The sequence below is a fragment of the Pezoporus flaviventris genome, unplaced genomic scaffold (genome assembly GCF_033815535.1).
Source record: "Pezoporus flaviventris isolate CSIRO_AGI_PZ_B2104156 unplaced genomic scaffold, CSIRO_AGI_Pfla_v1 ptg000023l, whole genome shotgun sequence".
Classification (NCBI taxonomy): domain Eukaryota; kingdom Metazoa; phylum Chordata; class Aves; order Psittaciformes; family Psittacidae; genus Pezoporus; species Pezoporus flaviventris.
The window spans coordinates 9,939,613-9,952,399 of NW_026892571.1; the positions used below are offsets into that span (position 1 = coordinate 9,939,613).

A 12,787-nucleotide genomic window follows, 5' to 3' on the forward strand; every position below is an offset into this window, starting at 1 on the left:
TGTCAGCCCATGAAAATTTCACCTAACAACCTGCATAATCAAGCTGTGTCAGCAGCAGAGTGTGATCCTGGTGCAACATGAGTTTCTTCTGCTAGAAATAATAACCTTGGAGCAGAAGAGGGGAACACAATACTACAGTTCATGTTTTCTGACATCAAACTGGAGGTACAACTCCAACTCCACCGGTTCATCCAGTGGAGGCAGATGAAATGCTGGAGCAAGCTAGACCAGCATAGGGAATACAGCCTAATGGTCAGAGGGGAACAGGAGCTGTAACCCTGCTCTTGCTATGGACTGACCTTGAGACAAACACTTTTCTGTAGAAGGATGTAATACTTAGCTGCCTACCTCTCAGGGGTGCTAAGAAGCTTAATTAATGTTTGCGTAGTAACATGGAGCTTACCTAATAAACGGTGATATACGTTTGTGAAGTGTTGTTACGCCGTTTGGCCTCATGTACTTGTGTGGGTTAGCAGGAAGCGGAAGGTCGTATCATGATGTCATTTGCAATTTCTGATTCAAATCTACATTGACGTCTTTCGAACCCTTCTTCTCTTCCTGCCTCCTGGAGAGCTGCAATTCCTTCCTTTGTAGGACAGTGTGTTTTCTGTGTTTCCCAGCTCAGCCAAGATCTAATCTGGGACAAAGACCTCAATGAAGAGCTGATGGAGATTCAGGGCATAGAAGGAAGATTACAAATGGCAGAGCAATAGGCACATGCACAATTTATTACACAGTAGAGAATTGCTGACCTGCTTGTTTCTTCCCACAAATCAAGAAGAAGATGGATTGTTTGTCATGTTTTGGATCTTCTCTGATCTGGCTCACTGAGAAGATGGTAGTGCTAAAATCTCAGCTTTGGGTAGTTGTGTTTCTGGAAGGTGGGTGATGAGAGCTGAAATGGAAAATGGAGCAGAGACAGCTCACCTGAGAAGGTATTTTGAGAAAAGAACAGTTCTTTTCCCTTGTAGTCTTAGGATCGTGGGGACAGGAGAGTGTCTCCTGGGAGCTGGAGGACAAAGTGAAATGCAGCTTGCTGGAGTAAGTGGCTGTATTTTCTATATGGCTGATGACTGGAGAGGAGGCTGACTGATTCTTTGCTGTGAAAGAAGGAGAAAAAAAGCAGAATAAAACTTGAAGCAGAGAATAGGACAAGGAGGACAGAGGACAAGGAAGATGTGTTTAGAGAGCACCCAGGCAGCGTGTGAAGCTCTGAAAGGTCGTTGCGGAGTGTCTGCTCTTGTATTCAGAGGGCCGCAGGCTCTTCAGCTGTTGAAGTGCTGAAGCGTCTAATGTCAGGGGCCAGGGCAGGTGGGAATATTACCCATTCCCGGGTGGGAATATTACTGGGGAAGTTTTGTTTCTGGGGAAACAAAGCTGTTGTGTCCTCAGTTGGAGTCCTAAAGCATGGGGAATGGGTCTGACTTCCTTTGGATAAAATCTTACAGGAATGATGAGCCCTCTTGTGCTGTTTCCCCCTTTCATTCTTTCTCGCGTGCCATTTGCATGATCTGCAATCTCAGCCAAAGAGTCCCTCCAACTTTTTCCGTGTAATGCTGCAAGTTTGCAAGCAAATGGGATAAGCAACTGTGAAGCCCAGCAGCACCGCTCAGGAATGTGAAGTATTTTGAAGTGGCTCTTTCTAGAAGTGAAGCAGATTCTTTCTCTGTGGATCACAGCTCCTGCTGCATGAAGAAACTTTCCTCCCTTTCTTGAAACAGTGGTGGGAGGCCCAGTGGGCAGAAGTCCACTTCTTACCTTCACTGTACTTTCATAGCTCTGCCCCTCACCCCTGCTTTATTGTGCCTCTTTTATTCAAATAGTCCTTAGCAGTCGCCAGTAAAATGCCAACTCCTGCGTGCTTAGGTCTTTGGAGGAGGTACCTGCCATCTTTGGTTCACAATAAAACCCTGTACGCTGCCTCTCTTAAACAGCCATAGAAGCAGCTGCGTTTACAGTGCCCTTCTGTCTGACCTCAGGTTTTATTTCCTTTGTGACCATCCCAGATGCACTGTTAAGTACTGTTACTCCTGGGACACTTCATGTTCCAGAAGGGACAGCTATAAATCAGAGCCAACTTCATTTCTTCCGCTGGTGATGTTATCCCTTCAGGGAGAGTTCCTACAGGTGCTAAATAGTGCTTTTTCCCAACGTCCCAGGATTGTGTGAATAAATAGGAGGAAGGCTGTGTGCAATTTGGCTTCTTGGCCCTGGGCAGGACTGTAACAAGGGATGTGTGAGTGCCACTTCTCTGCCAGCTCCATCCAGACTGAGGTGGCAGTGGATCAGGAGGAGATCCTGGAAGGACAGCCTTGACCCTGGGAGGTTTCCAGAATGTATTTTGGGAGTAAAATTTCCAGCTGGTTGAAAATGATGACATTTCTTCTGAGGTTTGTTTCCCCAGCAAGTGCAGTCTGTGGTGTGTTATCGTTGTACCTTTGGTTCCCCATAGTGAAAGGAAACCTCAATAGCAGAGGCGGTGAGCACTTTGGAGCCCCTGATAAGAAACCTGGCTGGGTTTGTTAGCTTGGACCCTCTGCAAGAGCTGGAGGTGCCAAGAGGAGGCAGTGGCTGGAGCTAGGAAGGAGAAGCAGGGTTCAGCAGGCAGGGTGCTCCATGAAAGGCAGCACTGCAGGTCCAAGGGAGGGAAGGAAGGACAGACTGTCACGAGCTGTCAGATGTCCAAGGGGCGATAGATAGGGTTATGAAATTGGGAACATGAGTAGGAGAAGGGCAGGGGGCTACTAGGTAAAGGAGGAGGAGGAAGCAGCCATGAGCCTTGCCCAAGGGACAGGTTAGGAACCGTTGGTCCAGTGACTGGAGTGCAGGACAGGAAACCGGTTTCCTTTATCTTCCACTAATGGGCTGTGTGACGTGGACAAGCTGGCCTACTTCTCTTTGCCTCAGTGATCCAGTCTGCAAGCGAGTGACCTCACTGCTTGTCTTCCTATGTGAGAGCTGCCATAGGCTCCTTGTGCTCAGTTCATCCTTTGACTTCTACCAGCAAGCACTTCTCACTTGCTTATCGCTGAACAGCATATGTGCCTTTGCTTACAGACCATGCCTGACTGCAGGTTTTCTGACAGGTTCCAAATTGGGAATGAGCAAATACAAATATTGACCTTCCTAGAGCTTCCCTCCAAATAGCTGGGATGTTCAGCTGCTGAACTTGACATGTTTCTGTGCCAGCCCTGGCATGAATGCTCCTTTCTGGCAGTAATGTGGAGTTGCCCTCAGCACTGGCTGGGCATGGCCCACATTTCAGAGCTGGGAAGAAGCCAGGTGCTGTTATGAAACAGGTTGGCTGGCAGCTGGGATCTTGATGGGAGGACTTGGGGAGCACAGGAAGGTGCACTGGTCTGGGGGATTAATGCCTATCCTGGCTGGAGCTACTCCTCACAACCCTATTTGGATATATGACTTAATCCCGATTGCTACCCAATCTGCCAGTAATAAACACATAGAAGATTTAATGCATTCCACCCAAGAGAAGAGGGCTCAGCCAAGAAGCTTCTAACTAGGTCACTGATGAGCAATCTTTCCCCTCCCTCTGTGTCATTTTTATTAATCACTTGAAAAATACGTTGAGTAATGATTGCAAGCAACTTGTCAAGCCAATTAAAAACAGAGAAAGGTAGGGCTGTGAAGCTGAAGACAAATGCTGTGCTGGTTTTAAATGAGTGTCTGTAAACCCTACTGACCTGTGAGTAATTACCTCCAAAAGAATTGGCAGCTGTGTGTTTCTCAGTGTGAAGGCTTGTTTCTTCTCAATTCACAGGGCAAACAGTTCATTATGGTCCAGAGATGGATCACCAGAGCAAAATCACTTTGAATCTGTCTTGTAGCTGCCCTTAGTCTGGTTTGTCTAATAGCATGTCTAATAGACTCTTCGGCAAGGGCTTGTCAAAGGCTTTCATGCACTTTGAGCATTAAATAAGTATAATACAGAGTACTTACAGGTACTTTATTTCATGTAGCTTGCCTGAACATAAATTCCCATAGCTTTGTAATGTGTCTGACTGGAAGATAAATTATCAAATCTTAATATTTGATGAGGCTGAACAGTGTTGGGCTTCGAAGGAGAAAGAGCTGCTGGGTAATATTGCCATCTTCTTGGTTCAGAGCAGTGAGTTCCCCTGCAGTGGGTTCTCTGGGGCTGTTCAAGGAATTCGGCTGTGCTTGTGTTGGGCTTTTTTTTGTTTACTTTTTACATGTCAGATGGATTGAATGTGCCAACAGTAAATATTTGTATTCCTTTTACTCTGTATCTGTATTCTGTCTTCTGTGAAGAATGTGCCAGCACTGTGGGTGCCATGAAACAACATTACTCTTTGGGAGACTTGAATAGTGTGTTAAATCCTGCTGTCCAGGATGTTTCTTCCCATCTGTTCCTGGCTCAGATCCTCTTCTCAATTTTAGTTGTTGCTTTTGGTTACCAGTCATAGATTGAAATGAGATATTAAGGAGAGAGATTTATGCCATGCTGCCTTCTCTTGTCCACTAGGTTGTCAACTGGGTGGCAATAACAAAAGACAGTTATACAAAGAAGCTTTCCTGTGGGATAGGTGAGAGGGGCCTTTCTCTAAAAACATGTGTGAAGCAAAACAAAAAGCATATGCTTCCTTGCCTCCTAAAAGGAGTAGCAGCGCAGGTATGTGGAGGGCTCGCACACTAGCCTGCCACTGCTTCGACATCAGCTTCTCGTTTTGTATCACCTTTGGAAACTCAGGCTCGAGAAGGGGGCAAGAAGCATAAATCGGCTTGTTTGAAGCTTCCTGCACTTCTGTCAGGCCAGAAGTAAAACTAAACAGTGGTTGCCCCCATGCAGTTGTGGGGGCTTTTCCTGCTCTCTGTCTGGTGATTTTCAGCCATCACGTAGTGAAACCCTCTCTTCAAGTACCCTTTTTTTTCCCTTCCCATGCAAGTTGTTGTTTTTTTTCCCTGTGAAAAGTAGCTCCATGCCTGAGCCCACCCATGTTTTCTGTCCTCCAGAGTTAACGAGCTCTATGTGGATGACCCAGACAAAGACAGTGGAGGTAAAATAGAAGTGAATCTAAACATCAGTTTGCCAAACCTGCATTGTGAATGTGAGTACCCCTTTTCGCTTATCAGTTTGTCTTTGTATTTTAAACAGCACTTTAAACAGACCCAACCTGGTACAGTAGCCCTTCTTCTGTAACAGGGTGGATGGAGATCAAGTAGCTGCAGCCTTTGCCACTATCACATCACTTTCTGTTCCAAGCCAGGACACCTGTTTCCTTGGACCCTGTGCTCGCTTTGCAGCCTGTGTTAGTGGGTGACTTCCCTTCCTGGCTTCTTTCTGAAGATCATTTCCTTTTTTCACAGTGACCTTTTGGAGCAAGAAACCTCCCAGGTTTCATTTGTGACTCTGAACACTCCAGCTTGGCTTTTCACAAATCACCTGCCTTGTCTACCTGAAGTTTTTCCGTCTGTGTAATTGAGATTGCAGTCAGCTGGCAGGACATGGTATTTGTGTCAAATGGGCAGTCTGAAAAGTATGGTTACAAAGCTCTTTCTGAAGAGCTGGTATGATTATTAGCATTTGACAAATGACATTACTAGTGCAGTTTAGTCAAATGTCCGCAAAAACTATGTGGATTTTTTTTCCCAGTAAAAACAGTGCATGCTTTTCCTGTGCACCCTTCCTGTTATTTCTTTTGTTTTGATTTTTTTATTGTCTCTTCCCACCCATGCAGTAGTTGGGCTAGACATCCAAGATGAAATGGGAAGGCACGAAGTGGGTCATATTGACAACTCAATGAAGATACCTCTCAATAATGGGGATGGCTGCAGGTTTGAGGGCCATTTCAGCATCAACAAGGTGAGTAGGAATGACAGTAGGTGAGTGTGTGCTGGCTAGGGAAATCCATTTGTAAAATGCTCATGAAAATCTCTGTGCCAATGTCTCTGCTGTAGAGTTGATGTTCATGTCCCTAATCACCAGTAAGGTTATGTCTCTCAATGCTGCAGAACAATTTGGGGAGAGGAGGCTGCATGTAGAAGGAGGCTGACCTATAGAAATGTGTTAGATCAGGCTTTTACTTTGTTCTCCAAACCAGTTAATTGAGATAGGATTGTTTAATGCAAGAGAGCAGCTCTATGTTGCAGCCCGTTTTGTCTCTTTCAGTGCAGCAGCCTCATGTTTAGGGGATGTATGAATTCCCTACAAATGCCACATGGCTTCTGTGTTTATTCCTCGCGACTTTTGCACCTCCAAAATCTGACTCAGTGTGCAGAGGTCTTTGGCAATTGCTCTATCTAAGTGCTCTTTTATTCCAAGAGCCGCAGAATGACAGGAATGTTCCTTGCTAGAGGGTGCCAACATAACAGAAGCGGCTCCATGCTGATATGTTTGGAATACGTGCAGGCAGCCTCTGCGCATGCTTTGTTGGGGTGCTCCACTTCTGTCTCAAAGAATGAAAATGCAGGCCTGGAGGAGGCTCCTCTCTGGGATGGGTGTGTTCAGATTGAATAATCTTGCTATGTAATGCTGGAGATGACTAGCTGGGGTGGGAGAGGCAGTGGTGGGGCCCACTGATGTCCTAAGAAGGACACACCCTATATTCACGCCACTTCATGTACCACAGGCTACAAAATCCTACTTCCTTCTTTTCCTCCCGGGTCATGTTAAATCGCATCTAAAAATAACAAGTAGAAGCTCCTACTGATTCTGTGGCATGGAAAGGATTAGGGACTTAAAAAGAAGACGTTTCTTTCCTCGCCTCTAAGCCACCAAGATTACTGGCAGCTGATAGTCCTCAAAACTGGGAAAGGACTTCTTGAAATATAGTTCTTGTTCTATTAATTCCCAAAGCACAGAGCTGGGTTTTGTCTACTAGATGTGGTATGTTCTGCTCACCAAAGCAACTCAAAAGGGGGCTGCTGTGTGAGGCAATGAGAAGCTCCTTTCACTGCTTAATCTGTGATAGGCAACTAATTGTGTTGTCTCCTGTAGTGGTTGGGACTGCTGTCGGAGGGGAGCTGGCCCAGGACTTCAGCCTCTGAAAGCCTCAACCTCTCATGTATGACCTGCAGTCCTTGTCAGAAATTGTACAAGCTTCTGTATGAGCTGGTATCTGGAGTGGGATGTGGCCAGGCTTTGAAACATGACCAGGGATTGCTCTTGGGTGTTGTTCTCAAACCTAAAGAGGGAGAACACAGTAACAGTGTGATGATTGTGTGTACTCCTTACTGCAGAGTCTGCCACCCTGTTTACTGAGCTTGTGTATGACACAGCTTGTGTCCACACCTGAAAGTGTTCCCAGGAGAACACTGCTGTTCCTCAAGTCATTTAAATTAGCTTTCCTGAAAGCACATGGAACTGGCATGTGGCCTCCCATGGCCCTGCTGGTGAGGTGTCCCTGCAGAGAGCACAGTGGATACCAGTTGTATAACCATCCTCCCACTCTTGTCTTAGGCCATGTCAAATTGCTCCTCAGCGTTGCTTGATTTCCCAACCTCTTCTTGATAGGAAAAAATTCTTGCACCTTCCGTAACAGTGACCGAGCTGAATCTGCTGAAACACTTCACAGAGGCTAGTGACCTGAAAAGTGTGTGCATCCTAGAGTGATCCCATCAGAATGACACCAGGGCTCATTTTCTGTCTTGGAACTGAGTCCTTAGGTGAAATCTGTATTTTTTTTGAAACTTCATATTTCCCTCCATTAAAAAAATTAAAACCAGAACATCCTGTGCTTGGAAGGGCTATTGCCAGGGCTAGAAGCTGAAGATATGGCTTAGTTTGTATGGGAAACCCCATTGGTTTCAGTGGGTTTTTTCTCTCTTATATAAAACTCATTCTTAATGTACAGTCTTCTCAAATGTGAGGTTGCTCATGACCAGTACTACAGTAGGAATAGATCCACAGCTTGCTTGGGTTGTGTTGCGTTAGTGAGCCCATTTACAAATACGAGATGTGGGAGTAAAACATTAAGCAACTGTTTGTTCCCTGTCAGAGACATGAATTTTATTTTAATAGGGATGAAAGACATAGCCTTAAGAGTTAGGAATCCCTAAAGCTGGCAGTGATCCACTCATCACCTCCTAGTCAGCAGCAGTGTGAGGGTGCCAGACTCTTGGGCTGTGGGATGTAACCGATCTCCACTCTGTATGCAGTATGGTGGTGTTGGTCAAGTGCAGGAGGGTAATTCAGAGCCTTTCTCTGACATGCCAGAGGTTGTCCACTGCTAAGTAGATATATCCTGCCAGGCTGGATGGATCCAGGCATTTCTGCTTCATATCACAGAGCCTAGCAATGCCTTGAGGGATAAAATGTGAAATCCTGTCTTCCTTGTCTTGACTAATTTTAGGTCCCTGGTAACTTTCACGTGTCAACGCACAGTGCCACTGCACAGCCTCAGAATCCTGACATGACTCACGTCATCCATAAACTCTCATTTGGGGACAAGTTACAGGTGAGTTCTCTTCCCTGAAAATTTCCTGGCTCTAGGGGAATGAATGCAATGAGAGTGACTTTAATATTAGACAGTTTGGTTTTATGGAAGGGCCATGTACAATGTGGAGAGGACATGAGATAGGACTGCCTGGGCAAGTAAGCCCATCTCTTGCATGCATAAAACATACACTCAGTCCAGAAGAGTTTGCAAACTGTTACATGGCACTTCAGGAGGGAGCAGTGTTCGGTCACAGAATAACCACTGGTTTTATCTGAAACTGAAAGTGCTTTCGGAAAACTGTCATAATCTTCCTGAAAGGAGTAGAAATGAGGATTCATGTCTTTGCAAAATGCTCTGCAGTGCTGTTTTCAGTATTAATACAGCTTGCAAAATATCTATGCAGTACTGTTTTCAGTATTAATACAGTAACCAAATCTTGACTGCCTTTCAGAGGAGCAGTGAGTGTACTAAGGGAAGATGTGTGCTTGCTACTGTCTTTACCATGGCACCAGTCAAGTACCTTTTAATTCACTTCACTGTACTTGTATAGCAGACACCTATTAGTCAAATTGGTTCTGTGAAACACAAGTTAGACTTAGAACTGCCAGTTCCCTGCTGGGAAGAAGGTGGATGTGTGCAGTTGCCCAGTGGATGGAGTTTCACCAGGTGTTGCAAGTTATGTAATAATTCCTGATTTCTCAATGAGAACAGATTACAGCACTTCTCTAGCCTACTTCCAAGGAGTTAGCATCATAGGTGGGAGTTATATATGTGCACACCCAGTTTGCGACTCACCCTAAACATTGCTTACCCACAGTCTCTCTGTAATCTTTCCTCAGCACAGACGTCTCATTAGTCTGCTTCTTGTACACCCACTTCCAAAACCCTTTTTCATGCTAACAAGTCTAAGCGTTGCTTTGTAGTCTTCTGATTCTGCTCCCGGCTTCTTTTAGGAAATATCTTGTGTGGGAACGCTGGAATATTAGCATATAAATAAGCTTGGCTTAATGTCTGTAAAGCGCACTGAGATTATGAAAAATATTGGGTAAGTGCTAATAGGGAGTTCTGCAGTTTGCGTGGGAAATCAGCACTCTAAAGTAGCATTCCCACTGTTTTATCATGGAGTCTTTGAGTAAGTGCGAATCAGCATGAATGAGATGAGAAGTCTTGGACAGTTGGGGGCAAAGGAGTGAACGTCTTCAGTTCTGGGGGTGAGAAACCTGTCTAGCAAACATACAGTTGGCTTCTGAGTTGGACAAGTTTTGATTAGTATTTTCGAATTCAGAATAGCTACTCATCATCTCCATACACAAGGAATGGAGCATGTAGGTGCTGCTGATCCTGCAGGCAAACAGGAGTTCAGCAGCACAAATTACAAGAAGGATATGTTCACTAAACAGGTGCTACCAAGTCTCAGCAGAGAGCCAGTGAGTACGGAGAGCTTTAAATCTATCTAGATACGCCTTTGAATATCTCCACCTGCTTTGATGTAATACATGCTCATATTTCTTAAAGAGGGTGAGGAGCTTCTCATTCGCTTGTGTCATGTGCTGGGAGTTAGTTCTTTGTAGGTTGTTACTAACTCTGCCAGAATGATCCACTAAGGTACACACTGTGTTCTCTAGAAAAAACAGTGTGAAACAGAGATTTATATGGAATGTGCTTCAATTCTTCAACATTAATTCATGCACAGAGTGGCAGACTTTTTGTACATTTTTCCCTCATGTAGGTGAGACCAAAATTCAAACCAGTGAAGTAGTTCTTGCATGTCAGGTAACCTGGTAAAGAGATATGGAAAGTAGGAGGTTATGTTTTTAATGATAGAATTCTCTTGAGTGCTAGATTGTGGTGTTGAATAATCCTAGTTCTAACCTTGTGAGAGGTCTTGTCTTCCCTTGATAGTTGCAAGGCTGGAAGTTATTTTAGCCTGCTGTTGCTCTCTGCCTGAGTTATATATCCAGTTGTATGTTATCACATGCATTTGTAAAGGTTAAAGCCTAAGGTGTTCAAGGCCCTAGAAAGGATCTTTTTGAGGTCCACATTGCAGGAGAATACAAGTGTTGGCACTATTAAACCATTCTCTGGCCTCCTGTGCCACTACTTCGAGTACTGGATTTGGCCCTCCTAGTGCAGGACAAGTCCTGAGAATATCTGGCTAAACAGACTTGCTTAAGTTGTCTGTTGCAAAGCAATTTTGTTACCATGGCCAAAAACTTACTCCTTGTTGAAGCCCTTCCAGGGACTTAACAAGGTACAAACAAGCATGTTCCCCCAAGGAGCACACTTGTGCACTTTGTAGAGCAGAGATTAATTACAGACAGCAAGTATTGTAACAGGAATCCAGAATGTTCCACAAGGAAAATCATGGTAAAACCTCAGACTGGGAATTACAAATGCCATCCGTGTTGCAAAGGCAAGAGAGGCAGAGGCACCAAAGGACCTGCTCTTACCAAAACAGACAGTTGTGTAGATGCTTGGTGGCTTTGTCTCTGTAACTCACAGCTTTTCAAACTCCCAATGTAGAGAGAAGCAGAGCAGCCAACTTACATATATAAATAGAAGTGTAGATGCTGGGGAGGCAAGGACAAAACAGAAGTCCAAATATACTAGTACTTCCCAGGATAGATACAGTTGGTTGCTGAGTATCCACTCAATATTTACTGTTAGGGTGTTTGAAGTGGACCTTAAAGTCTCTGGCCCAGATATGCTATACGAGGCTTATTTCTCGGCTTTATCAAGAATGGAATATAATAGTGTAGCCCAGTCCAGGGGCCCCTCTTTCTTTGTATACTTCTAAAATTAGTAAAGAATGTGTACAGTCTGCATGTGTAGTCTGGAGATGGTTACTCTTGTATAGAGTATTTGAAACGCCAGCACATTGAAAGGTGCTGTAGAAGGTTCAGCTGCAGCTTTTGCTCTGTGCTTGTTACCAGCACCTTGCTGGTGATTTTTGTCCCTGTAGAATTTCCTTTCTCAGGAGAGAAACAAGTTCAGTTGTAGCTTCCTCCAAATCATCATCCACTCCATAGTATTCAGAATAGGGAAACAGCCATTAGGATGAGATGAAACCATCCAAATACTATCAGTTGTTGAGAGGGTCTGGGAAGGAGATTGCATTGCCCTGTTAGTGGGATGAAACCTTGTTATACCCATGACCAAATACTTCTCCCAAGCTCTTCTTCCCAGTTGTCTGGCTTAAGGTCAGGAATTTCTAGGTTGTGGAATTATTTGTTCTTTCTGTATAGTTTAATGTACATAATGTGAATGACGCAACCTCTGATCTACAGCTGTTCCTGTGGGGTTTCCCTATAGAGAGTTCACAAGCTGATTATGCTGGTGGTGGACATCAGACTCCCAGATAATAGTGTGTGGAAGGCATGGGATGGAAATCCTGTTATTCTGGGCAAACAGATACTCCCATGCCTGGGACCAGCTGCAGGAAAAGCTGAATGGATGGCAGTGTTGGCATGCATCCTTCCCATCTCTATGGGCATAGTGTGTATGGTGGGAAAGCTGGGCTAATGCGTTAAAGCTATACATGCCCAACTGCTCTGACATGGGCTACCTTTACAGGAGACTCTTGAGTTTTAACCTGCATATGACTCCCATTTATTTCCCTTTTAGCCTGATAAATTAATTTCACAGTTAACTATGTAAAGCTCTTGGGAAATACCTCACTATGAAATTTCACAACTGGCCTCTTCCAACTGCAATTCCTTTAGCTTTGGAGTGGTTTTGGAATTTCATCTTGTAAGACATTGTGAAATCAACTTTTTAACTTGGAACCAACTTCTGTGGTGATGGTCACTGAAAGATATTTCAGGTCATCTTTTAGTGGGTTGAGGCTTTGTTTTCGGGAAGGTTGAATCAGGCTGATCTCCTTGTTACAGGATAGCATAGGGAAGGAAAGATCAAGAGTACCAAGTCAGAGCATAATTTTTTCATATGCCTCTTTGCTTTCCAGGTCCATAACGTTCATGGAGCATTCAATGCCTTGGAGGGAGCAGACAAACTCAGCTCAAATCGTATGTATTTTTGGTGATTACAGGTTTTAGCCACTCTTTGCAGGAGGGAAAACAGGGCCATTTGTGCAACACTGGTGTATCCAGAAGTCTTTAATTTGCCTCTTTAACCAAAATGATCCAGACATTACAGACTGTCATTTCTCCAGTAACATAGAGAAGGCTTAGCCCAAAAAAGTCCTGTGCAGCCCTTCTGCAACCTGGACATCGTCTCCAGCTCTGCTGTGACTGACTCAGAATTGCTGAGGTCTTTACCCATATCCTGCTGCTATAGCTTCCCTTTCCTGCTGACACCACCACCATAACTTTTCCTTGTTCTTGTGTTCAAGTTAGATCTTACCTTAAGTT

The 12,787-nt window shown here is 44.5% G+C and overlaps 1 protein-coding gene across 1 annotated transcript in view; it reads left to right on the forward strand.

The window, feature by feature from the left end:
- The window catches only part of ERGIC1 (endoplasmic reticulum-golgi intermediate compartment 1), a 58,700-nt gene that overhangs the window by 34,418 nt on the left and 11,495 nt on the right, over nucleotides 1-12,787 (forward strand). Inside the window, exons 4-7 of the mRNA XM_061456668.1 lie at nucleotides 4,993-5,087; nucleotides 5,718-5,842; nucleotides 8,331-8,435; nucleotides 12,382-12,442. Coding sequence (XP_061312652.1) covers nucleotides 4,993-5,087; nucleotides 5,718-5,842; nucleotides 8,331-8,435; nucleotides 12,382-12,442 — 386 coding nt within the window. The remainder of the gene's footprint in view (nucleotides 1-4,992; nucleotides 5,088-5,717; nucleotides 5,843-8,330; nucleotides 8,436-12,381; nucleotides 12,443-12,787) is intronic.